This window comes from Vipera berus (assembly GCF_964194415.1).
Source record: "Vipera berus genome assembly, chromosome: 2".
NCBI lineage: Eukaryota > Metazoa > Chordata > Lepidosauria > Squamata > Viperidae > Vipera > Vipera berus.
This window is the reverse complement of record NC_138203.1, coordinates 518,654-542,238: the sequence shown is the minus strand read 5'-3', so window position 1 is coordinate 542,238 and position 23,585 is coordinate 518,654. Positions and strand designations below refer to the sequence as shown.

Genomic DNA, 23,585 nt, shown 5'->3' with positions numbered 1-23,585 from the left:
AAAAATCCCCCTTTAGTGCGAGGAGGACCAGCAGATGGAGACAATCTCCCTCAGACTGGAAACAGGGTTGGGAATAGCAGAGGAAAAAAACTTTTTAAAGTTTTCTAATCCTTCCCCTTTCAATAAACAGAAGAGCAAATATCCACTCCGTGGAGATGGCGTCCAGATGGACAATGCAGCGCTTTGAAAGGCAAAGATATTTTCCAGGTTAGAGAGCGGTGTTAGCCTTGCACCTGCCTGCCACGTCTTAAAAAGCAGCTGACACTTCGTGGAATTATATAGGAGCTGCAGCGGGAAGCTGTTAAGACCCCCGGAAAGGAGTTGCAAACGGGTCATGCTGCACCCCACACTTCCGCAAAGGACGGGGAAGGAACCACCAGGAATTGCGATGGGTCTTAAGATGTCCTTAAGACTTCATTTAGTGACTGTTTGAAGTTACAACGGCACTGGGAAAAGTGACTTATGACCATTTTTCACACTTACAGCCCTTGCAGCATCCCCTGTGGTCACGTGATCAAAATTCAGATGCTTGGCAACTGACTCGTATTTATGACGGTTGCAGAGCCCTGATGTCGCTTGATCATCTTTGGTGACAAGCCAAGTCAATGGGGAAGCCAGATTCACTTAACAACCACTAACTTAACAACTTTAGTGACTCGCTTTACTGAGGCAAGAAAGGTCATAAAATGGGGTAAAATTCACTTAACAACTGCCTCACTTAACAACAGAAATTTTAGGCTCAATTGTGGTCATAAGTTGAGGACTTCCTATACTGCACAGTGCACCCTTCCTTTGAAAAGCAGCTGCACTTGAGGTCTTTCCTCCAGCCTTACTCGGTCTCGGAGCAAGGCTGCCAGAGGTGATCGGGATCCTTCGCCTCCCTCGGCCTACAGGCAAGGCGGCTTTTGAGCCATCGGAGCGATTTTGTCAGAACAGAACCAGATGTTAATTTCAGCGGCAGAAGTGAAAGTTACCTTCGTAATCTTGCACTTTCTTCATATGAATCTTGAGCTGTTTCTTCAGCTTCTTCTCATTCTTTTCTAGTTTCTCCAGCATCTCTTTCAGGTCCTGAAAAACAGGAAGAAATTCCAGGAAATTCGGGTTCAGCTACTGCTCAGATACAGGAGCAATGCCCGGGCATTTTGTCTAGATCAGTTAAAGAGCCAAAGAAGCAAAAGAGAAGACGGACTTCCTTGGCAGATGTGTTCATATATTTATTTAACAAATGTATACAGTCACTCGGGGGAAATTAGGGGAGAAACACAAAAGTATACTCAAGGCACATAAATCCAATCAAAAGCGAAATTGGATTGAGGCCCCTAAAAATTACATTATCAACACATAATCAAATCTATACTCACACTAGACCTCCATCAAGGCCTGGGGGAAGAACCAGTCCTTTACAGCGTTCAGGCTGCCTTCATCTTGGGGGGGGGAGAGGGGGGGCTGTCCCACAAGACAGATGCCATGCCAGAGAAGGCACACATCAGGTGCCCTCTTTTGCAGCAGGGGTCCCAAACTCCCAGTCCGTGGACCGGCCCTGGTCTGCGGCATGACAGCCACCAGGCCGCACAAACAAGCAAAGTCCCACTTGTGGGATGCAGGCAGCACATAAAACCAGGCCCCGTCCGGTCCCCGGAGAAACCCCTCCCCACGGAACCGGTTCCTGCTGCCCAAAAGGTTGGGGGCCGCTGTTTTACAGAGAGGACCCAGAGCGCGCCCACGGTGCCAGATCTCGTTGGAACCACTGGGCAGAGGTGATCCATAAGAAACTTGATCCTGTGCCACAGAGGGCTTTAAAAGCAACAGCCAGCACCTCGAATTGCACTCAGAGGCTTACTGAGGGTCAATCCAGCTCACAGAGCGGCAGTTCAGGTAGTCCTCAACTTACACCCGTTCGTTTAGCGACTGTTTGAAATTACACAGCACTGAAAAAGGTGATTTGCAACCAGTTCCCACACTTATAATTGCCGCAGCATCACCACAGCTACATAATCAAAAATTCAGGCGCTCGGCAACCGGCACGTGTTTATGGCGCTGCAAGGTCCTGGGGAACGGCATTTGCACCATCCCGGCTGCCTTCGGGCAAGCGGAGGCAACGAGGGAAGCGGGATTTATACTTAATGACTGCGTGACTCAACTACAGTGGCTCACTTAACGACCATGGCAAAAAAAGGATCATAAAATTGGGTGCAAGTCACTTAACTGGATCACTTAAGAATGGAATTTCTGGCCTTAATTGTAGTCATAAGTTGAGGACTATCAGTATTGGGTGGGTATATCATGGAACAAACAATACTCTACCTCAGGGGTCTTCAAACGTGGCCCTTTGTTGACTTGTGGACTTCAACTCCCAGAATTCCTCAGCCAGCGTGCCTGGCTGAGGAATTCTAGGACTTGAAGTCCACAAGTCATCAAAGGGCCACGTTTGAAGACCCCCTGATCTACATGCTGTTGTGTTCTGGACCAGCTGTAGCTTTTGAACACTTTTCAACCGTAATAGTGCAGTTGACAGGAGTCTAAGGCAGCGGTTCCCATCCTTTCCAGGTTGGTGGTCTGGAGCGGGACGGGGGAAGAGGTGATGGTTTTGTGTGAGGGAGAGACACGTGCACAGCTTCATCTGAGTGGGCCTGCGAGCGCCAGCGTGCTCAGCCGCTGCTCAGGCGGCCTGGGCCCGAATAGGCCGCAGCCTGGTAGTGGGCTGCAGTCCAGGGGTTGAGGACCCCTGGTCTACAATACGAGTGACCGTGAGCAAGGCCTCCCGGTCTAGAAATGCGCACCACTGTCACAAAAGATGCATTTGTGTCAGAGCCCTCCTGGCCACAGCTGCCACTTTCTCCTCCAGTGAGCCCAGGAATAGCCCAGGAAGCAGGAAGGCCCCAGACTCGACCGCTTGGCTCCCCGGAAAAGCGCGTCTGCTTTGAAGGGGCAACCAAACGGGGCCTTTTGAAAAGCTGGATGGTGACCAGAAAAACAACACAGCAGCCAACTCAGTTTGAAGTCAGGGATGTTAACCGCTACAACGGGGGTCTTCAGGGTTTGGGATTTTAACATAGAGCTGGAATCAAGAAGGTATGGCTGTCAGAAACGCTTCCCTGACTTGCTTTCATTCAGAGAATCCATGCTGCAGCTCAAGACCTCTCTGTCGAAAGGATGAAGGACTCTCGTCTCGAAGGGGTGACCCCTTGTGTGGCCAGAGCCCCCCCCCCGGCCTTATGTGGTCAGTTATGGATTTGCATTCATAATCAAAGGCTGCAGGAAACCGATGAGAAATATGCTGTGAATCAGACATTGTCCATTCATAACAGGTGATTAATCACCAGCGTTCAGCTTACCCAACCTAGCAGAACAGTTGTGAGAATAAAACAAACATCCCATTTATGGTTTAATAATACTAAAGGTATTAAAGGTGTTTTCACAGGATGTCAGCTGTTCCAAATAAAGCTGCCTTTTGCAAGTGGCCGATGGGGACTTTGTCAATGCCGATGCTGCTCAAGTGGGGCCCAAGACTCTCTTACTGTTCATACCGCCTTTGCTTTCTTTTGCCACAGTCGTTCTGCTTCATTTTGCAGGCTTTTGTATTTTGCGATTATGGTGATTATATTCTCATCAGACTCAGCTGAAAGTCTTTGATCAATCTGATTTTTTTTTTTTCAGGGTTTATTTCAATCCCTGCCGAGCCAATCAATTATACATTGTGAGTCAAGTAATTTGTCAGGTTGCCATGGCGAGCCTGAATTATTCTAAACATCAAGTTGTCACACTGCTTTTTGAAACCCTCTCTTCAGGTTCTTATTAAATGTACCTATAATTTTTCCGAAAACTTAGTTCAGCGAAATGGGGACGGTGTAGTTTAGCAAACCAACTGTGGCTTTCAGAGCCAGTTTATAAAAGCTGTAAACTCAAAAAGGATAAGTTGGGCAAAGTTTAGGGACCCGTATTGATGTTATTTATTTTACAGTATGTGTAGCGGAAGAATGTTTCACAATGGAGCTGATGAAACAAAAAGAGTGGGTCACATTTGACTTTTGTTTGGGGTTTTTTGGGGGGTGGAAAATAATTTTGTTTTTCTTGGAAATGTTGTTAGATCCCATTTTATCTATTACGAGTCAAGGAATTGTGTAGAATGCTTTGCCCTTCCATTTTCCTCCAGCAACAAGGCTGGGTGAGGTGCATCGGACTAAGAGAAGGACTGGCCCAAAGTCAGCCAGCCAAATTCGGTGCCTAAGGGAGAACTAGAACTCACACTCTCCTGGCTTCTAGTCCAGCACACCTCTGGGAAATTTAGAAGTTAGGGCAAATTTAGACCCTCTTAACTCCCCCCCCTTTGACCTCGTTTCTTGTGATGGCTCAAATCGTATTTCTCTGGCAGTAGACATGGCGTGTCCTGAAAGCTAACTTGGAAAGGCTTGCACTAATTCTGCCCGAATGCACGACTGCGTATAAGTTCTGCATTCTTTCGTTGTCCTTAAAGATTTATGCAGGACACTCAGCAGGCATCAGATCTGTCCCCACCCCACCCGGCTGGGCTTCCCCTTAGAGCAGCGCCTTCCCTAGTGTTCTGTACCAGCCTGCTACCGGCCTTGCAGAAAGGCAACCCCTGTACAAACGGCAGAGGCTGGAAAACGTCTGAGGCTGGAAAACGTCTGCCAAGTTTATTACACAAACAAACAACCAAACATGAAACAAGATACCGGAGCTTTGATCCTCAAACGGAGCGGTTGCTTTCAGCAACCAGCCCTCCCCCAAACACTCCCTTTATAAGAGTTCAGGGCATCCCACAGCCTTTCTCTGCTTGCTCCTACTTGACTGCCTCCTGCGTCGGGCGTCCTTGAACAGGGCCAGCTGTGGGTCCTCTTCATCCGCACTGTCGGGCTCGCGCAGCTGAGTCTCCACCAAGTAAGAGGGGCCTGGCTGGGGGCTCTGCGAAGCCTCCAAGCCATCATCAGCAAGTTCGTCTTCAACACCCTCCTCCTCCCCCTCGTCTGAGTCATCCGAGTCATCCGACCCGGCTGCCGAACCCACAGGCTGACCCTGAATCACAACACCTAGTCAGAGAGGGATTCTACCAGATTGCACACCTGGATCAAGTCTCTTCGGTGGAAGGGAGAATCTGCTTTGGGGTGGAGCCTGCTGGTTCCTGGTCCCCTCCCCAAAGTAGGAGTGTCCAACCTTGGCCACTTTAACTCCCATGGCTGGCTGAGGAATTCTGGGAGTTGAAGTCCACAGGTCTTAAAGTTGCCAAGGTTGGACCTGCCAGATCCAAAGCGTGCAGCTCTTCAGGTAGCTACGGATCTCATGAGCTTCGCAGAGGAAAAGGCTCCGCTATTTCAACCCAGCAGTGTCAGCACAGCACATTTTGGCCAATTATCGGACTGACCCTTTTTGGGGGTTTCAATAACAGCGACTCACTCACACATGAAGTGAGCAGGCCGATTTTCCACAAGGAACTGTCTGAGGCGGAAACTAAACTCAACGTAAATGTCTCCGATTGTAAAGTGATGCTCCAAGGATCCCACGTTTACAGAAGGTTCTGCTAGTTGGAGGACATGTTTTGGCCCTTTACAGATAGTCCTCAATTTACAACTGTTCATTTAGCAAGCGTTCAAAGTTATAACAGCACTGGGAAAAGTAGCTTACACTGACAACTGTTGCAGTATCCTTATGGTTACGTGATCAAAATTTGGGCAATTGGCGGGTATTTATGACGCCTGCAGTGTCCCAGTGACACTTGATCGCTATTTGTGATCTTCCTAGCCGGCTTTTGACAAGCAAAGTCAATGGGGTAAGCTGGATCTGCTTAACGACTGCACGATCCACTTAACAATTTCAGTGATTTGCTTAACAACCGTGGCAAAAAAGGTCATAAAATTAAGTGCAACTCACAACTGCCTTGCTTAGGAACGGAAATTCTGGCCTCAGCTGTGATCGTAAGACGAGGACTCTCTGTCCCTCTGCCAAGGGCATTCAGGAGGAGATGCGCCTCGAATGCAGACAAAGCTGCTGAAAATTCATCGAAAATTGTTCCTTGCCAGGCTATCACCCAAACTATTCTCCAAAGCACCCGAGGGCAGGAGGAGAAACCACGGATGGAAACTGACCGGAGAGAGGAGCAACCTGGAACTAAGGAGAAACTTCCTGACGGTGAGGACAATCAACCAGTGGAACAGAAGTTGCCACCAGAAATCGTGGGCGCTGCATCACTGGAGGTTTTTGAGAAGAGACCGGACAGCCACTGGTCTGAGACGGTGTAGGTTCTCCTGCTTGAGTGGGGGGCTGGACTAGAAGACCTCCAGGATCCCTTCCAGCTTCTATTCTATTCCATTCCATTCCACCACGGCAGCACTGCTTTTCTTGCTGCTCCCATGCAGTGCTGTTCTATATCCAGAAGGCACGTTAAGCACATTCCCACAGGGAAACGTTATTTTTGTCCATTTTATTATCTAAAAATAGACTGACCCAAGGAAACCTCTCAGACTCAGACCCGGATCCAAACATCAGCATCATTTAGTGAATTTTGTTAATTCAAGCCTTAAGGCTTAAACCTCCCCGTACCCAATAAAACATTCATATTAAAATACATGCTTAAAGTTTGTGTTTTCTGTTGCTTTTACAAAAAGGGATCAACAAGGGTGGCAAATGATAAACTGTCTTGGTTGGGAATCAAAGTTAGCTTACCATTCCGTCCTTCTGACGGTTAGGGTCTCTCTCCCTCTCCCCACTAGGCAAGCTTTCTCCAGGAGCATCGGGGCGGGGGCGGGGGCGCAGCCTAAGCTTCACAAGGGGCTACTGGGCAACGGGGGGGGGGGGTCAAAAGCCGTCAGCTGTAGGAAACTCTTCTACCCAAAGCTCTGGAGAAGCTCCTGATTTTGCATTTATCTTCCTTCCTCCCGCTCCGTGGCTCTTTTGGACCGCACACACAGAATACAGAGGACCTTGGAGGTCTTCAAGCCCAGCCCCTGCCCAGGTAGGAGACCCTAGACCATTTCAGACAAGTGGCTGTCCACTTCTGAAGGCAACTTCCGTCCCACTGGGTAATTGTTCTCATTGTTAGGAAATCTCTCCTTAGTTCTAGGTTGCTTCTCTCTTTGATTACTTTCCATCCGTTGTTTCTTGTCCTGCCTTTGGGTGCTTTGGAAAATAATTTGCCCGCCTCTTCTTTGGGGCAGCCCCTCAAATACTGAAACGCTGCTATCCTATCTCCCCCAGTCCTTCTTTTCTCTGAACTAGCCAATTCCCGCAGCCGTCCTTCGTATCTTTTAGTCTCCAGGCCTTGGATCATCTTAGCTGCTCTTCTCTACGAGCAACGTCTCATACACCTACGACTCTACATCTACGAGCAGGTCTGGCTAACCCGTGAAGGCCACCCTGGAGGACTTTTTGACTGAGGAGTCGGGCACCTGTCTTTCAAACAAGGCATTGTCACCCGCAACAGGAACAACCCTGCCCTTCCGCTCGTCCGCCATACCAGGTTCTCGCTGGTCAGCCGGGAGATTTCCTGCTGGATGCCAAACTCCACCTGGGCTTCCGGCGACAACTGGAGCGTCTGGAGGAAGAGTTCGTGCTGTTTCTCCAGGGCCTCCTTCAGGGCCTCCATCTGGTCCTTCAGGGCTTCTATTTCTTCTTCGTACTCCCTTCTCTGGTCCTGGAGCTGAGCCTCAAGGAGCCTGGAGGGGGGGGGAAACAAGAAAGGTGAGGACATCCGTCCCTCAAGCGATAGTAGGTCCTTCAGACGCCCAGAGGCTGCCAGGGTGCCTCTGTCAATGCATGAGGCACCAGGGCTCGCTCGGATTCACAGGCCAAAGGCCTGGAAGGAACCGTCGTGGGCAGGTCTTAGGTAGCAAAAGACACCTGCCAAGCGGCTTTTGCACCGTGTGAACGGTAAATGTGTAGCCTCGCTGATTTACGTTGTCTACGGGCAGCCCTTGACTTACGACAGTTCGTTTAGTGACCGTTCAGAGTTACAACAGCACTAAAAAAAGTGACGTACGACCAGTGGTGGGATTCAAATACGGGAACAACCAGTTCTCTGTGTGGATGCCGCTTCCGGAAGTCCGTTCTGGGCCTGGGCAACAAAAAATGAGCTACCGAAGTGGTGCGAACCGGCTGAATCCCACCGCTGCTTACGACCGTTTTTCACCCTTATGACTGTTGCAGCCTCCCCACGGTCACATGATCGAAATACAGATGCTTGGCAACGGGCACGTGTTTGTGATAGCTGCAACCTTCCGGGTTATGCGATCCCCTTTTGTGACCTTCTGACAAGCAAAGGCAATGGGGAAGCCAGATTCACTTAACAACCGTGTAGCTAACTTAACCACTGCAGTGATTCGCTTAGCAACTGTGGCAAGCAAGGTCGTAAAATGGATCAAAGCTCACATAACAACTGTTCTGCTTAGCAACAGAAACATGGGGCCCAACTGTGGTCGTGAGGCGAGGACTACCTGTATGCATTTATTTTACATAGCCATAGGGGAAAACAGACCGGTATAGTTGGGAAAGGCCCTGGGTGAGAAACCAAGAGATGCCAAGTTCCAGTCTTGCCTGAGATGCAGCCTTCTGGGCCACCTTGGGCCAGAACTTTTCCCTCGCCCCCCCCCTCACCCCCCCCAGGAAGAAGTCGAGAAGGGCAAACCACTTCCAAAAACCTTTCCAAGGAAACTCAGGGCCTTCTCCAGGAAGTCTCCGGGAGTCAAGGCAGGCTTGAACCCAACCCAAACCCTCACGTATCTCGGAACCTTTTCTTTTCAGACAGAACCGCTGTTCACATTAGCACCGAATGGCTGCCCACACTCATCATTCACATGCGTAATGGTGTGGAAGGCTTACATCTGGAACTACAAATTGTGAAGGAGGCTCCCACTGGTTATATTGTGCTGCCTGCTTGCTGGGTCGCTACCACACCTGACTTTCTTCACGTCAGTTTTGGCTGCCAGGTAGCCAGTCCATGAGAATTAGCGGCCTTGGCTATTTATTTGGGTTTACGTCCCACCTCTCTACTTAGCTGGAGAATCTGAAGAGGCCAAAGGAATAATAACACCCCAAGGACATTTGCCGAGTGTCCCCAACCTACAACCTCGGAGGTTGGGGGGGGGCATGGTCCAGATTGCAGACTTCTGAAACCCTCCACCCCTGGAGTCCTTTGCTCTCCCCCTCCCTCATTTGAAAAAGATTCTCATCCCAGAAACAAAACTTAACAAAAATAAAAAAAGCGTTCGGAGTTCACCATTTAATCCGGCTTCCCCAAAGCTATCGTCCTACTTACTTTACGCATCAGAATCGGTAGGCAACTGTCTTAAATGGTCCCTTTCTTCCCCCACCAAAATCATTTCTGGGCTCCCTTTAAGACATTCCCAGCTAAGAACAACTTTATGAATTCCAAAAACTGGTCTTTTTATATAGCAAAAAAAAAAAAGAAAAAAAGAAAAGACTTGGTTTTAAAATGAGGCATGAGGCATATTAAAAGGGGAAGGAAGGAACAGAATGAAAAGCCAGAAAGAACGAACCAAGGAAATTGAAACGGTGTTTCTTTCTGTGACAAAATGGAGGGGATTTCCCCCCCCCCCAAATACACGCCCGTTTCCATGTATTCTGCAGGATGATGATGATGAAGTAAGGAAGAAAGTGCATTTGGAGGAGCTCTTTGCCTTTCTGGATCCGTCTCCACCTACGCCGATTCATCGCCCAAAAGGTTCCAGCCCTCCTCCTGTGTGCCTGAGGAAAAGCTTAACATTTGGTGAGCTAAATTGATTTTTAAAAGGTACCAATTACAGCTTGCCTGAGATGAAATCTCTGCCCCCTGAACCCTTTTTCAACTCTTTTCCAAGAACCTCTTAAAAGCTCGGCTGCTGAGCAGAAACGGCTCTCGTATTTTGAGCCCGGCCCGCCATCTTGAAGTTCTCCCCTCCCCCAACACGAAACAGCCCCCCCTCCCCAATTTTCCCTAAATTCTCTCGACAGAGGAGAAACGATGCACTTGGAGTTTTTCATTCATGGAGAAATTGCAATGCGAAATAAACGTTTAAACACACCTGCGGTCTCAGGTTATACAGGTGGTCCTTGACTTACGACCACAATTGATGCCAAAATTTCCACAGCTAAGCATTTAAGTGAATTTTGCTCAACTTTAGGACTTTTCTCGCCACAGCGGTTGTGAATCACTGCACTTGTTGCGTGAATCCGGTTTCCCCATTGACTCTGATGGCTAGAAGGTCGCAAAAGGGGACACACACACCCCCGGGACACGCTGCGACCGTCATAAATACATGCAGGTTGCCAAGCACCTGAGTTCTGATCACGTGGCTGTGGAGGAGGCTGCAACGGTCGTAAGTGTGAAAAATGGCCCTAAGTCACTTTTTTCAATGCCGTTGCAACTTCTAAACCAACGGTTGTTAACTGGGGGCTGCCCGTAAACCCTGCTACAAATTGTGCAGGTGTCTGGTCTGCAGCAAAGGCCGGGGCTGGCGGTGAGTCTGCTCAAGGGCTCCCGCTGCCTTTCTTCCTCCTCCTCCTCCTCCTCCCTGCCAGAGTTCCCCAACGGCTTTGCGGACCGACCCGGGGGGGGGGGAAGGGATGGTGGGCAAGTGGTGGGCAAGAGTGCCCACACAGCTCCAGTTGTGAGAACGGCGGGCACGCACGCCTGCCATTTAGAATAGAATAGAGCTGGAAGGGACCTTGGAGGTCTTCTAGTCCAGCCCCCGGCTCAAGCAGGAGAACCTGTACCATCTCAGACAAGTGACTGTCCAGCCTCTTCTTAATAATCTCCAGTGATGGAGCGCCCACGATTTCTGGAGGCAACTTCTGTTCCACTGGTTGATTGTCCTCCCTGTCAGGAACTTTCTCCTTAATTCCAGGCTGCTTCTCTCTTTGGTCAGTTTCCAACTATTTTTTCTCGTCCTGCCCTCTGGTGCTTTGGAGAATAACGTGACCCCCTCCTCTTCTTTGTGGCAGCCCCTCAGATACTGGAACACTGATATCATGTCTCCCCTGTTTCTTCTTTTCTTTAGTCCTCAACTTACAACCACTGATTTGGTGACCATTCAAAGTTGAAACAGCACTAAAATAAAAGGGTTACGACCTTTTTTCACCACTGAGGCCACTGCAGCCCCCCCCCCAGTCACTTGATCAAAATCCAGAGGCTTGGCCATTGACTCGTATTTATGACGGTCGCAGCATCCTGAGGTCACGGGATCCCCCTGGGGAAGCCAGAGCCACTTAACAACTGCAGTGATTCACTTAACAACTGTGGAGAGAAAGGTCGCAAAATGGGGCAAGGCTCACTTTAACAACTGTCTTGCTTAGCAATGGAAATGTTGGGCTCAATTTTGGCCGTAAGTCGAGGATTACTTGTATAAGCTCTGCCTCTTACAAACACACCCTAAGCTTGGACGTCTCTCCATACCGCTCCCGTTTCACGCTCCGGCAGGAAAATCTGATTTTTTTTTTTCATTTTCCTCTGGGAAAAAGGAACTTCTGCAAAGGTTTCCCCTCGGTCCCTGGGATAAGACTCCCCTCTCTGTGGTGAGACTGACTCTGAATTATATCCTAAGCACGAGACGTTCTGTTCCAGCTCTGATCCCCTTGTGTCGTCTGTGTTTTGCTGCTTTGTTGTTGCCTTGGGATGAATTACAAGACAGCTTACAGGTTCCTTGAAAAGGAGTGATAAATAAATCGCATACTTTTTCTAGCAAACTGCTAGAAATAAATACCCCTTTCTTTCCCTTAGCTGAAATAATGAAAATAATGTCAACTCCAAATAGAGTTACTTAAACATTGATCTGAGGCTTCATACTTAACATCTCCACGGCATGTAAAATGTTTGTGTCAGAGGAACAACTAATAAGTTTTTGTTTTTGAAGATAAATGGTTGTTGTTTTTTCTTTTACTTTACTACCATATCAAACTGAAAATGGCAGAGCGCTGAGTTAAACGGTACCCATTTGTATAGCTATGCAAAATGATAAATTGCAACAGAAAGACTGATGCAGGCAAGTATTAAAAAATGGATGTTAAGAAAAGCCATTTTAATTTTTTTTGTTTGAAAAGTCTATTAACTGAGCAACAACATAACGTATCCTCAATGCACGCTATTTATCCTAAAATCTACTGGTTTGCATTTATGGGATGGATGGATGTCGTTGGATTTAAATTACAGACATACAGCACTCCTGACTGCATAACTCTTTAGACCTCAAATAAACGTTATCTTCTATCTCAGCTGAAAATAAATGCAGCTGGGGAAAAAGTAGGGCCTTTTCACTTATTAATGTTGATGGCAACCAAGGTGCTTTAAATGCACATTTGAAAATATGAAGACTTGGTTGAGAAAAATCTAACTAATCCAGGCTAACATGCAGGCAGATACTCTGGCCACAAGCTAGAATTGGCTCCAGGGCCGGGTCTGCAGGCCTTGTGGAAAACTCCGGTTTGATAAGGGCATAACGTACCCCCCAGCTCTCTCTCTCTAGCATGCACAGAAGCCCTAAAGCCTGAAGTCTTCATGCTGATTGAACTTTTTGATTAAATATCCATTCTATGTTTACTTAGAATACTGCGGGCAATAAGAGTACAGTTTAGTCCTCTTTTAGTGACTGTTTGCTCTTACGACAGTGGCGAAAAAGTAACTTTACAAACAATTCTTGCGTTTATAATCAGGTGTGTAAGGACAAGGGAAAGCTGAAGTAAAATCATAAGCACAGTCAGTTCCACTTAGTGACTGCTTCGCTTAACAACTGCCCTAATTGTGGTTGTTAAATGAGGGCCGCCTGCGTATGGATGGCTGATCTGACAGACAACACATCGAGCAGTAGCTGATGCGTCCTGTGGGTGCACAATTAAAATAGCCCACGCAGTTCATGGTTTGGAAATTCAAGGCAATTCTGGCAAGGCCCCCTCTGCTTCGGCAGTCAGCTCAAGAGGGGGCCGTTCTCACGTGAAAAAAAACCACATCAACTTGTCCGCTGGCTCATCTAACCAACATTCATTCACAGCTTCTGGATAGGTAGTCCTCAACTTACAGCCACTCGCTTAGTGACTGTCCTAAGCAACAGTGGCACTGAAAAAAGTGATTGACGACTGTTTTTCACACTTGCGACTGTTGCAGCATCCCTGTGGACAAGTGATCCGAATCCGGACACTCGGCAACTGACTCGTACTTATGACGGCTGCAGCGTCCCAGGGTCACCCGATCCACTTTTGTAACTTTCTGACAAGCAAAGTCAATCCCAGATTCGCTTAACAACCATGTTACTAACTTAACAACTGCAGCGATTCATTTAACGACTACGGCAAGAAAGATTGTAAAATGGGACAAAACTCACTTAAGAGCTGTCTTGCTTAGCAAGGGAAATTTGGGGGCTCCACTGTGGTCGTAAGTCGAGAACTACCTGTTTTTTACCAAGCTGTGTCAATTGTTACCTTGTGATTAAGGCAGCCAGTGGCTGGCCAGGCCCCAAGGGACTCCTGGTCTTTAGGAGAAGCCTGTGAACTGCACCCATTTCTAGCACAAGGGAAAAGCGAGGGAGGGAAAGACCGTGAAAGCCCCCAAAGAGCAGGAAAAGGAGAAAAAATATATATATATATTTGACCTGGCTACTTGCTTTAGACCCTGGTAGGCCAAGCCGAGCTCTCCATCTTCGTTCAGGTAGCCCCAATCCTCAGTCTTGCTAGAAAGAAAGGGCCGGGCAAGGGGAGGAAGAGGAGGAGGAGAGACAGCGAAGAGAAAAAGGGAGAGTCAGATGCAGATCAGAGGGAGGAAGGAGGCCTCGGTGGCAAGCGTGCTGGCCGATTCACAAACCTGCAAGCAGGACCCACAGCTGAGACTGCTACCTGCCCTTCTGCTCCCAGGGCTCAGCTGGGGGGGGGACAACCTGCCCCAGCCAACTGGCTGCAATCCATCGCCGTGGGACAAGTCAATGCTGCATTAATTGTTTCATTCAGTTCCTTTTATTATTGGTAAACACGCCTTCGTTGACGTTATTGTAACTTTTGCATTTCTGGATCGACTTTCTTTGTGTTACCATTATTGGCCACAATTAATGTAACTTTTGTATTTGTTGAATTGTCCCGCAGCCAGCGAGTTGTCCCAGGGCAAGTGGGCGGCAGGGCGCCGGCCGGGGGCAAGCGGTTCCATCCCACACCTATGGATGAGTGCGCTTGCCTGGGGGACGGCGGCCCTTTTGTGACCTGTGGACTTCAACTCCCAGAGTTCCGTGCTTGCTGGCTCAGGGATTCTGGGAGTCGAAGGCCACAAGTCGTGAAAGGACCATCGTTCCCCAGCCCTGTTTTAGAACCACCAGATAAACTTACTGTACCGAAGGAGGATCATAGGAAAGCGAAGCGAAGACCCCTGCGAGGGAAATGCCCACTGCAAGCACAATCAAAGCATTTGGAGATAGAATCGACCCAATAAACATTACTGGGAAATACTGGGAGCCGGTTACTGAGCTCCCTGCCAGCAGATTGCAAGGGAAAGACCGAAGAAGAACGCCTTCTCCCGGAATATTACGTGTACCTTGACAGTCACCCTGAAGCGGCTAGATAACAGAAAGATAAGGGGGCAATTTAATCGCCCCGTGTCATTTTGTCCTGCTTTGATAAGCTATTCAATTTGATAAGCTTTGATAACTTTTCAAAAATCCAGTGCTATGATAAGCTGCTTATTTTTACTCAATTATTCAATCAATCGTTTATGTGTGGTATCAAAAGTTTGGTATTTATTTGCAGTCTGCTGACTTTCTGTTGACCGTTTGTTCTCTGGGATCACCCCTCTTCGTGTTAAGTTACGCGTCTACACTAATTCTATCAAAGAATTCCACATACATCTACACAACTAGTCCTCGCTTAATAACCGCTTGCTGTTCGGAGTTAGGATGGACCTCTGCAGAGCTGCTTACGGCCCATTTTTGAAGATCCGATGGCTGTACATTCTTTGCAATCACATGACTGCATTTTGAGCGTTTGCAACTGGCTCACGTCTGTAAGCTATTTGTAGCATCCCACGGTCACCTAAATGCAATACTTGGCTTTTTTTTTTTTTTACTGGTATTTGGTTTTTACTTCTGGGTTCTGCCAAAAAATGCCCACTGGGGAAAATGGGTTTGCTTAATAACTATGGCTGTCACTCAGGGCCTGTGGTTTAACAACTGCAGCATTTGCTTAACAATCATTGCAAAAAAAAATGTCACAAAAGCAGGTGCAGTCACTTGGTGACCTGTTTAATGACCCTCATGATTTATGATTGTAATTCCAGTCTCAACTACGGTCATAAGCTGAGGACTACCTGTGTACTGTACTGACTAAACGTGGAAAGCTGGGTTCCAGGCATCTTTCACGGCAACAGAGGGCAAGGCCTGTCTTGGAAAGCTGAACTTGAATAAGGGTATTTTCAAAGATCTTCACAATGGCCCAATGTGCACGGGTACATCAAAATACTGGTGTGGTCCCAGCCAGCCATGGTTTGTGTAATACATGTGAGTTAAACACTGTTAAACTTAAAGAAACGCAAGTGACAGCTTTTTGACAGCTGACAGCTCCACATGCGGCTACCGATGACAGCTGAAATTGACAGCTGCGCACGCAGTCCGCACGGATTGGATAAAACCATAACGGCGGGAGAATTCGCGAGCGGGGATTGGCCAGAGGCTCGCCGGCACCACTATATAAGGGGGTTCAAAAGCCTGCTTGTTGTTCCTGTGGAGATAATAAACAGCTGATCGTATCCGAGCCTGCTGTCCTCATTACCGGGAACCCACTGCAGACATTACAGTTTGCATGATCAGCATAACCCAGATTGAGTAACTGCAATGTAGGAGATCTGTGATATGACCAGAAGAATTGAGGAATAAGACCTCAGGTTACAGGCTTCACATGTGACACTTTAATTCAGGGGGTCTCCCAACTTGGCCCTTTTATGAGTTGTGGACTTCAACTCCCAGAATTCCTCAGCCAGTGTGCCTGGCTGAGGAATTCTGGGAGTTGAAGTTCACAAGTCATAAAAGGGCCACGTTGGAAGACCCCTGCTTTAATTCATTCTAAGTGGGGGAGAAGTTCCCCACTATCCTAAAATACAGTCGTAGAAAAAGTTTCAGGTTTTTCAATAAATGTACATCCTTCGCGGCCTGAAAGCTCGACTGCAGAAGACGTTAAATAGAGGCAGTTCACCTCGAGCGCAAACGTTCACTGCTACAAACTGACGGTCCAGGGAACCGTTTCAAAGCAAGCCCTCTCAGCTTTGGGACCTAAAGGCTTTGCCAGTTGGGTCTAGTGGCGAAGGCACCAGGCTAGAAAGCAGGAGATCATGGGTTATGTGGCCTCATTGCTTTGTGGTGGCAATCCTGGCAGTCCCTGTTGCTGTCGTAACCTGAGGACTTTGTGGGTTGTTAAGTGAGGACCTCACGTGACCACGAATTGGGAAAAGGAGGAAGTCCTGGAAAGCATGTTGGCCACAGGAATGGGTGAACAGATTCAATCAATCTCAGTTTTAGTATGCCACCATTTAAGAAATATCGTGGTTCTGAATATATGAGGGGAACAAGGTCAGTTTGAAAAGACCGGTGATTCTGATGATGTGATTGTCATTTTGCCTAGACTCAGCACTTGGGAATCCAGAAGTGAACAGGGCTGTGAATGCATTGCATGTCAATGTGAGGGAAAACTCGGCCAAAAAAATGTTTGCAGAGTTGACCAAGATAACTGTAGCACAGGGACAAATATGTGAGCAAGAAGGAGAGAGAATTATAGGCCAACAAAAGAAAAGTCACTATACAAGGGAATAACTAACATTCACAGAGAAGAAATGGCTAGGGACGACGTTAGCTATAGATTTGCTTTGTTTCCGTATTTTACAAGGTTGACACCCCAAACAACAATCAAAAGAATACAGACTGAAACTTCTCCACTGAAAGTAGTGAACACGGATGTTTTTCAGGAAAAGGTTCCAGGTTTTGTTCTTTTCAAGGTTCTAGGTGAGATCCTTGGTTCAGAAACAGCTACCTTTCAATGTCACTAAAATGGATGAGAGAAATCTAGCGGTTCAGGCACTAGCCTAGCTCAGAACCGAAGAAGCTTCTTGGATGAAAAGCAAAATGTCTTCAAGGAAAAAATCAAGAAAGTCCGGTTGCCTTTTGAAAAGAACCTTTAGTACACTTAAGTTTGTAAACTTTTCTCCATAGTGAGATTTAAAAAGAATTCTGTTCCTCTTACTATTTACCACAGGATGGTTGTTACGACACGGCAAAAAAAGTTCTCCAGAAGTTCCTCACAACACAAGAAGATTAGCCATATGAAGACACGTCTTCATGAAATATTAAAGGTAAAGGTAAAGGTTCCCCCGCACGTGTGTGCTAGTCGTTTCCGACTCTAGGGGCCAGTGCTCATCTCCGTTTCAAAGCCGAAGAGCCAGCGCTTGTCCGAGGACGTCTCCGTGGTCATGTGGCCGGCATGACTAGACGCCAAAGGCGCACGGAGCGCTGTTACCTTCCCACCATAGTGGTCCCTATTTTTCTACTAGCTTTTTTACGTGCTTTCGAACTGCTAGGTTGGCAGAAGCTGGGACGAGTAACAGGCGCTCACTCTGCTACGCGGCACTCGGGATTCGACCTGTCAAACTGCCGACCTTCTGATCCACAAGCTCAGCGTCCTAACCCACTGAGCCCCCGCGTCCCTTCATGAAATATTACATGTCCACAAACAGGCACAGCCCAGACAGCCCAGTGTGTATATAGGAGATGTTTTTACAAGCGGGAGTAATGCATGTTTCTTTAACAGTACTCTCAATGTTGATTATCTGCTCTGGTGACACTCCTTCCAATTAATTTAAATAGTTTAAATGAATTTAAGGAGGCCCCAATTCTAATTTTTCTGGTCTTTCATAATGGGTAGGTCAAGACAGCTTACCGATTTGTTTCACACATTCCATGATAGGCCTCAATCGCATCTTCTGGATCCATGTGCTTGTCACTATTGGGCCAGCTGGTTTGCATGCTGAGGTTTGATTCCTTAAAAAAAAGTCAAAAGATCAATATTTTGCCTCATAAATTATTGCTATTTTTGATAACGTTGATTGTGCATGCACTAATTTGGGTTTGCAAGCACATTTACAATAGCCACAAAATAAATGAAAGCCAACAGAAAAAGCCCAAGTAATACAACCTAAAGGAAGTTAGAGAGAGAGAGAGAGAGAGGGGGGGGGGACTGGGGATAGATAAAAAAAAATTCTATTTCATTTATGCTGGTTTAATTCTCTTCCCTTTCCTCTAAATAATCCTGCATTTTAAAGAGAGCAGTGAAGATTCTCTGTCTGTTGAAATATTCCGAATAATTCATGTCACAAAATTACTGCTCCCAAATTTAGGAGCAGGAATGTATGATACTAACATGCAATCAAGTGGGTTTGCCAGCTTATAAGGAGCAGACATCGGGGACAGAACAGCGCTGGGATCTAAGGGTGAAGCTTTCCCTGTCCGGCCGTGCCCAACTCCAGAGGCAGCGCGCATCTCTGTTTTTTGGCCAAGGGAGTCCAAAAATGTTTTCCGTGGTCCTGTGACCAGCATGGCTGTACACCAAAGGCGCACGGAATGTTGTTACTTTTCCACCAAAGTGGTACCTATTTATCTACTCGCAATTGCATGCCTTCAACCACCTGACAAGCTCAGCATCTTTAACCACGTAGCCACTGCACCCCCTTCTAGGACTGAAAGTGAAATGGGGAAAGTTATAAAATTCATCACAGTGCTGGAGGAAATATACCAGGTATAGCCAAACTCATTCTCAGAAATTAGTCTTTGTGTTAGTTCAACTGTTGCAGATAGAGAAAAGTGACACTTGGCAGAATTTTACTCGTGTAGCTTATATTCCTTCCTCTTCTATTCTATTTTAAAAAATAATAATAATCCTGAGATGCAACCCTAAAGTAGAAATTCTGTAAAGTAATCCAAATATTAATTCTTCACATCCATCACAATTCTGACAATCTCCCAGAGCTAGAAAAAAGCTTTAGAAAATGAGAAACATCAGGTCAAATATTGTGGAAGACTGCGCTTCTTATAATTCAGGAGAAGGATTAACTTGGATATTGCCTTAGGATAAGCCTAAGGATAAGCAAATCAATTAACATCCAATTCATTTTACTAGCTGCATTAGGCATTTTTTTCAATCAGCACAATGTTTGCTAACATATTTATATATCTATCTCCGCTCACCCCACTATCCAAAGTGACTCTGGACTTTGAACACAATCTTGCTCTGATATTTGCACAGTAGTTGATAACTTAAACAATAGCTTATTATTAAAATGTATTATTTATAATAATAACTTTATTGTTTATATGCCTTTTTAAAAATACAAATTCATTTGGTTTTCTTCTCTGGCCCGTGCATTTCCCTGATTCAAGACTTTTGACTCAACATTCTCCCAATGCAAGTTCTTTGAAATACGAATCATTTTTACTGACACTTGCACTTCATTTGAAGTTAGCGATGGTGGTAACTGAAACTGGTTGGTTAATAGAATGCCAGGTTTTCGCCTGTGGAAATTTCTTTTCCTTTCACTTCAGTTTATTTATGTTTTGCAGTGCCATCGTTTTTAAAGATCATACTGTCAACATGCCCATCGTTTGATCAGCTGGAAGGAAGGTCTTTAGAATAGAGGGAGAATTTTCCCAAGTGAGTTCAAGGGAGAAGCTGATAAACGCCGGGCTCTCCAAAGCTGGCCACTTTACGACTTGTGGACTTCAATTCTCAGAATTTCCCAGCCAACCTGGTTGCTGAGGAATTCTGGGAGTTGCAGTCCGCAAGTCTTAAAGTTGCCAAGTTTGGAGAGCCCTGATGTAAACTAAGCTTTTCTTGCACTTGGTCAACCTTCTGGGGGAAACAACTGGGTCTTGACTGAAATCTTTTGACAGCCCAAACTTCCCTCATGAAAGAGAAATAGAAACACCCTAGCACGGCTCTACCTCCAAAGCGGCTAATTTCTTCCTCCTGAACCAACCTAGAACTACGTTTCTAGACCAGACCCAAGTCTTGGCCAAGACTGGCCCAGGAATCCTCCGTTCGTCACATGGATTTCCAGGCCTTCCAGCTTCCTTGTCACAGAATCGTAATGGGCTATTTAAACCCCAGGTGCCAAGCCACTGCTCAAGGCAGGAATCAAAATTAAGCATCCCTGCTAAACTTGACATCTGCCAACTCATAGTCTGTCACATGGCTATCTCAATATTGCACACAAACTATTCCATTTGCTGTTGCTTTCCTGTGCAATGTTGATTCGATGCTACCTCAACAGCTTTGTCTGCTGAAAACCCACTGAAGGCCCCGTCAAGACCAGGGGAAGGCCGGGAAGGAGACACCCTCCGAGGCTCTTCCGCAAACCTTAAAACAAAGCAGCCTTCATTTCCACCCTAGATGGAGCAAACCTGGAGCAAGAACTGTCCATCTGCTCTGTGGCTTGCAGCTCAAGATGGCCAGTCTCCATGCATGTTCTCAAGACCCAGAAGAAAAGCAAGTAGCACGTCACTCCTTTATCTGCCAAAGCTGAACTGAATTTAATTTCCACAGCCATATTGGAAGGCCATTATTTTGGGGCCAGATGTTTTCATCACTGTTTTTATCTGCCGTATTTCCTCTGCAAAGATGCGTTTTCCAAAAGGCTGCTGGATTTTCTTGGGGTTTTTTTCCCCTTGAAAACATTTCGGTTCTCATCCAAGAAGCTTCCTCAGTTCACTTCCAGTTCTAACTGACTCGTGGGGAAAAGAAGGATCCAGTCAATTAGAACTAAGGAAGCTTCTTGGATGAGAAGCAAAACATTTTCAAAGAAAAAAACCCAAGAAAATCCAGTTGCTGCCTTTTGGAAAAAAGCACTTTTGGGATAACCATAACGTGGATGATTGAGAATCTCTGTAAACATTTCCTCTGCGTGTCAGTAGTTGCACCAGCTTCCAGGTTTAAAATTAGAGGTTTCCATCTTTCTCTCTCTCTCTGTTAATGCTTTTTTTTAAAAAAAAAAGTTGATGAACAATCAGCTTCTAAACAACCTCGGCTGTGTGAATTTTAGTAAAACAAGGGTGCAGGACAGCCGCTAACAGAGTGAAAAGAGGACATGCAGAGAGACGTCAGCTGCGCAGGCTTCCTCTCTCATTACCCTCTTTCTGCCTGCCTCTCTCTGCTGGGCTGCCCTCACGATCTGGGTCCTCAGAGCCAGCACCTCGTCCTTCCGTACTTCCAGCTCTTCACTCGCTGACTTGAGCTGGTTCAGGAGGAGGTGGTAGGTGTCACACACGTCATTGGAAGAGTTGTTTTGCACCACGCCGTCCACCACAGCCTTCCTGAGTTCGTTTAGGTCATTTTTCAGCTTCTTGTTCTCAGATTCTAACTCTTGCCTCTATTGAGAAGGACATTTGAAAGGTGAGTCCCCTTCCGCACATTTTTATAATTAATGGCAGGTGGGTGTGTTTAAGTTGTGGAAAAAACACACCAAAAAAATGGCCGGCTAGATGCAGATAGCTGGATGATAAAACTCATTTGGGGGGCGGGGAGAAGACATTTAAATTAACGTTTCGGTTCTCTTGGAGACGCCATCTGGTAAAACAAAGCAGGTGGTGAGAATATACAAACCACATCAAATGCAAGAGACAGATTCATCTCCCAAGTGGGCTTGTTTGCTGCTGTTTTCAGTGGACAACAACAACAACAACAACACAACATTCAGAAGAATGCACTGATGCTTACCACCAGAACGTGCAAAAAAAGGGCAAAAATTTGAGCTCTCAAAAGACACCATTGTTTGCACTTGAAGAGAGCCAGAAGGAAAACTTCGGACTTTTGAGTTTTAGTCTTTCCTTAATACTTGAGAAATTGATCTCAAGTGTTTGGCCCTCAAGGGATTAATTTTTTTTCCAGTACTGAGGAAAACTCACTTAATTTACCCTGCCTTGTTTGGGGGAAAGTGAGATCTGGATGTGCCAGAAACCAAAAGGGAAAACCCGCAACAGATTTCATGGCTGATTGATTCTACATCACAGCTTATTAGGGACGCCACAAGAGAAGCTGCAAAGAAGAGAAAGAAAAGGACGATTCCCTTGACTGAAAATCGAGCTTGTTCTGTTCTTCCTCTCTTTGAATTACTTCCATCCAGCTGTCATTATGAAGATCTAAATTAAAAACTGATCCTCTAGCTTGTTTTTCTCCTTATTCCTTTAGCACAACATTTTTAAGGCATAAGACTTGTGGTGGAGGCCCTCTAGGTTGAACAAGTCAAAGTAGAGCTGGAAGCAGCCTTGCAGGTCTTCTAGCCTAACCTCCTGCTTAAGCCGGAAACCCTATACCATTTCAATCAATCAATCAATCAATCAATCAATCAATCAATCAATCAGAATAGGGCTGGAAGGGACCTCTTCTAGTTCAATCCCCCGCTCAAGCAGGAAACCCTGTATTTCTGACAAGTGGTTGTCCAGTCTCTTCTTAAAAACTTCCAGTGTTGAAGCACCCACAACTTCTGGTGGCAGGTTGTTCCACTGGTTCATTGTCCTCTCTGCTAGGAAGTTTCTCCTTAGTTCCAGGTTGCTTCTTCTCTCCATTAGTGTCTGTCGATTGTTGTTGCCTCTGGATGCTCTGGAGAATAACTTGACCCCCTCCTTTTCTTTGTGGCAGCCCCTTAAATACTGGAACACTGCTGTCACGCCCCCCCCCCCAGTCCCCCTTTTCTCTAGACTGGCCCTACCCAAATCCTGCAACCGTTCCTATGTTTTAGTCTCCAGGCCTTGGATCGTCTTAGTAGCTTCTTCTCTCTACTGTCTCAACATCTTTTTTGTAGTGCGGTGACCAAAACTGGATGCAGTCATTGGTTTAAGGAGTCTTGGAGCCTTGGTGGAGCAGTGGGCTGATGCCTCCTTAAGTAACACCAGCTGCCTGCAATTAGTGCAGGTTCGAGTCCCACCAGGCTCAAGGTTGACTCAGCCTTCCGTCCTTCCCAGGTAGGTAAAATGAGGACCCAGATTGTTGGGGGCAATTAAGCTGACTTTGTAATAATGCCGCTTGGGGTGTGTGTGAAAGCCCTAACAAGCAGGCATATACATAGAATGAAGGCTACTGCTAAGCTTGTAAGCCGCCCTGAGTCTTCGGAGAAGGGCGGGATATAAATGGAATTAAAAAAAACATGGTGACTGGGTTAATCAATAGTTCGATAACAAAATCTTAGGTGCAAATCTCAGGTTACAACATCGGATATTTCCTCTCTTTTTCCCTTAACTTTTATAGGTGGGGAAATTGCTTTTCTTCAGAGAAGGGCGGGATATAAATGGGATTAAAAAAAAAAGTGCTTCTCAGTAAACGACACTTCATTATCACACATGCTCTGGAGGATTGTGTAAGACGCACGAAACCCCTGCTGATCATGAATCCTTTTTTGTTTTTCATCTAGTCCTCCAAAAATGCAATACTGTCTAAATATGCTTTGCCGATTAAGTTTTGTCTTCTATGATCATCAAAATTCTGTGCAAAACTTAGCTTATTTCACAAAATTTGATTTTCCAAGAGCCTCGTTGTTCTAGTTTGTCCATTTACCAATATCTGAAATGGACATCTCTCTGATT

The 23,585-nt window shown here is 46.4% G+C and overlaps 1 protein-coding gene across 3 annotated transcripts in view; it reads right to left on the bottom strand.

Annotated features, from left to right (window-relative positions):
* Nucleotides 1–23,585, bottom strand: part of MYO5B (myosin VB) — a 241,397-nt gene that overhangs the window by 10,132 nt on the left and 207,680 nt on the right. For 2 of the 3 annotated variants that reach the window (XM_081319235.1, XM_081319236.1), the window contains 4 exons: nt 21,137–21,376; nt 17,896–17,996; nt 7,469–7,667; nt 975–1,068 (listed from right to left, as the gene is read on the bottom strand). In XM_081319235.1, coding sequence (XP_081175361.1) covers nt 975–1,068; nt 7,469–7,667; nt 17,896–17,996; nt 21,137–21,376 — 634 coding nt within the window. The remainder of the gene's footprint in view (nt 1–974; nt 1,069–7,468; nt 7,668–17,895; nt 17,997–21,136; nt 21,377–23,585) is intronic. The other variant, XM_081319237.1, reaches the window with a different exon arrangement.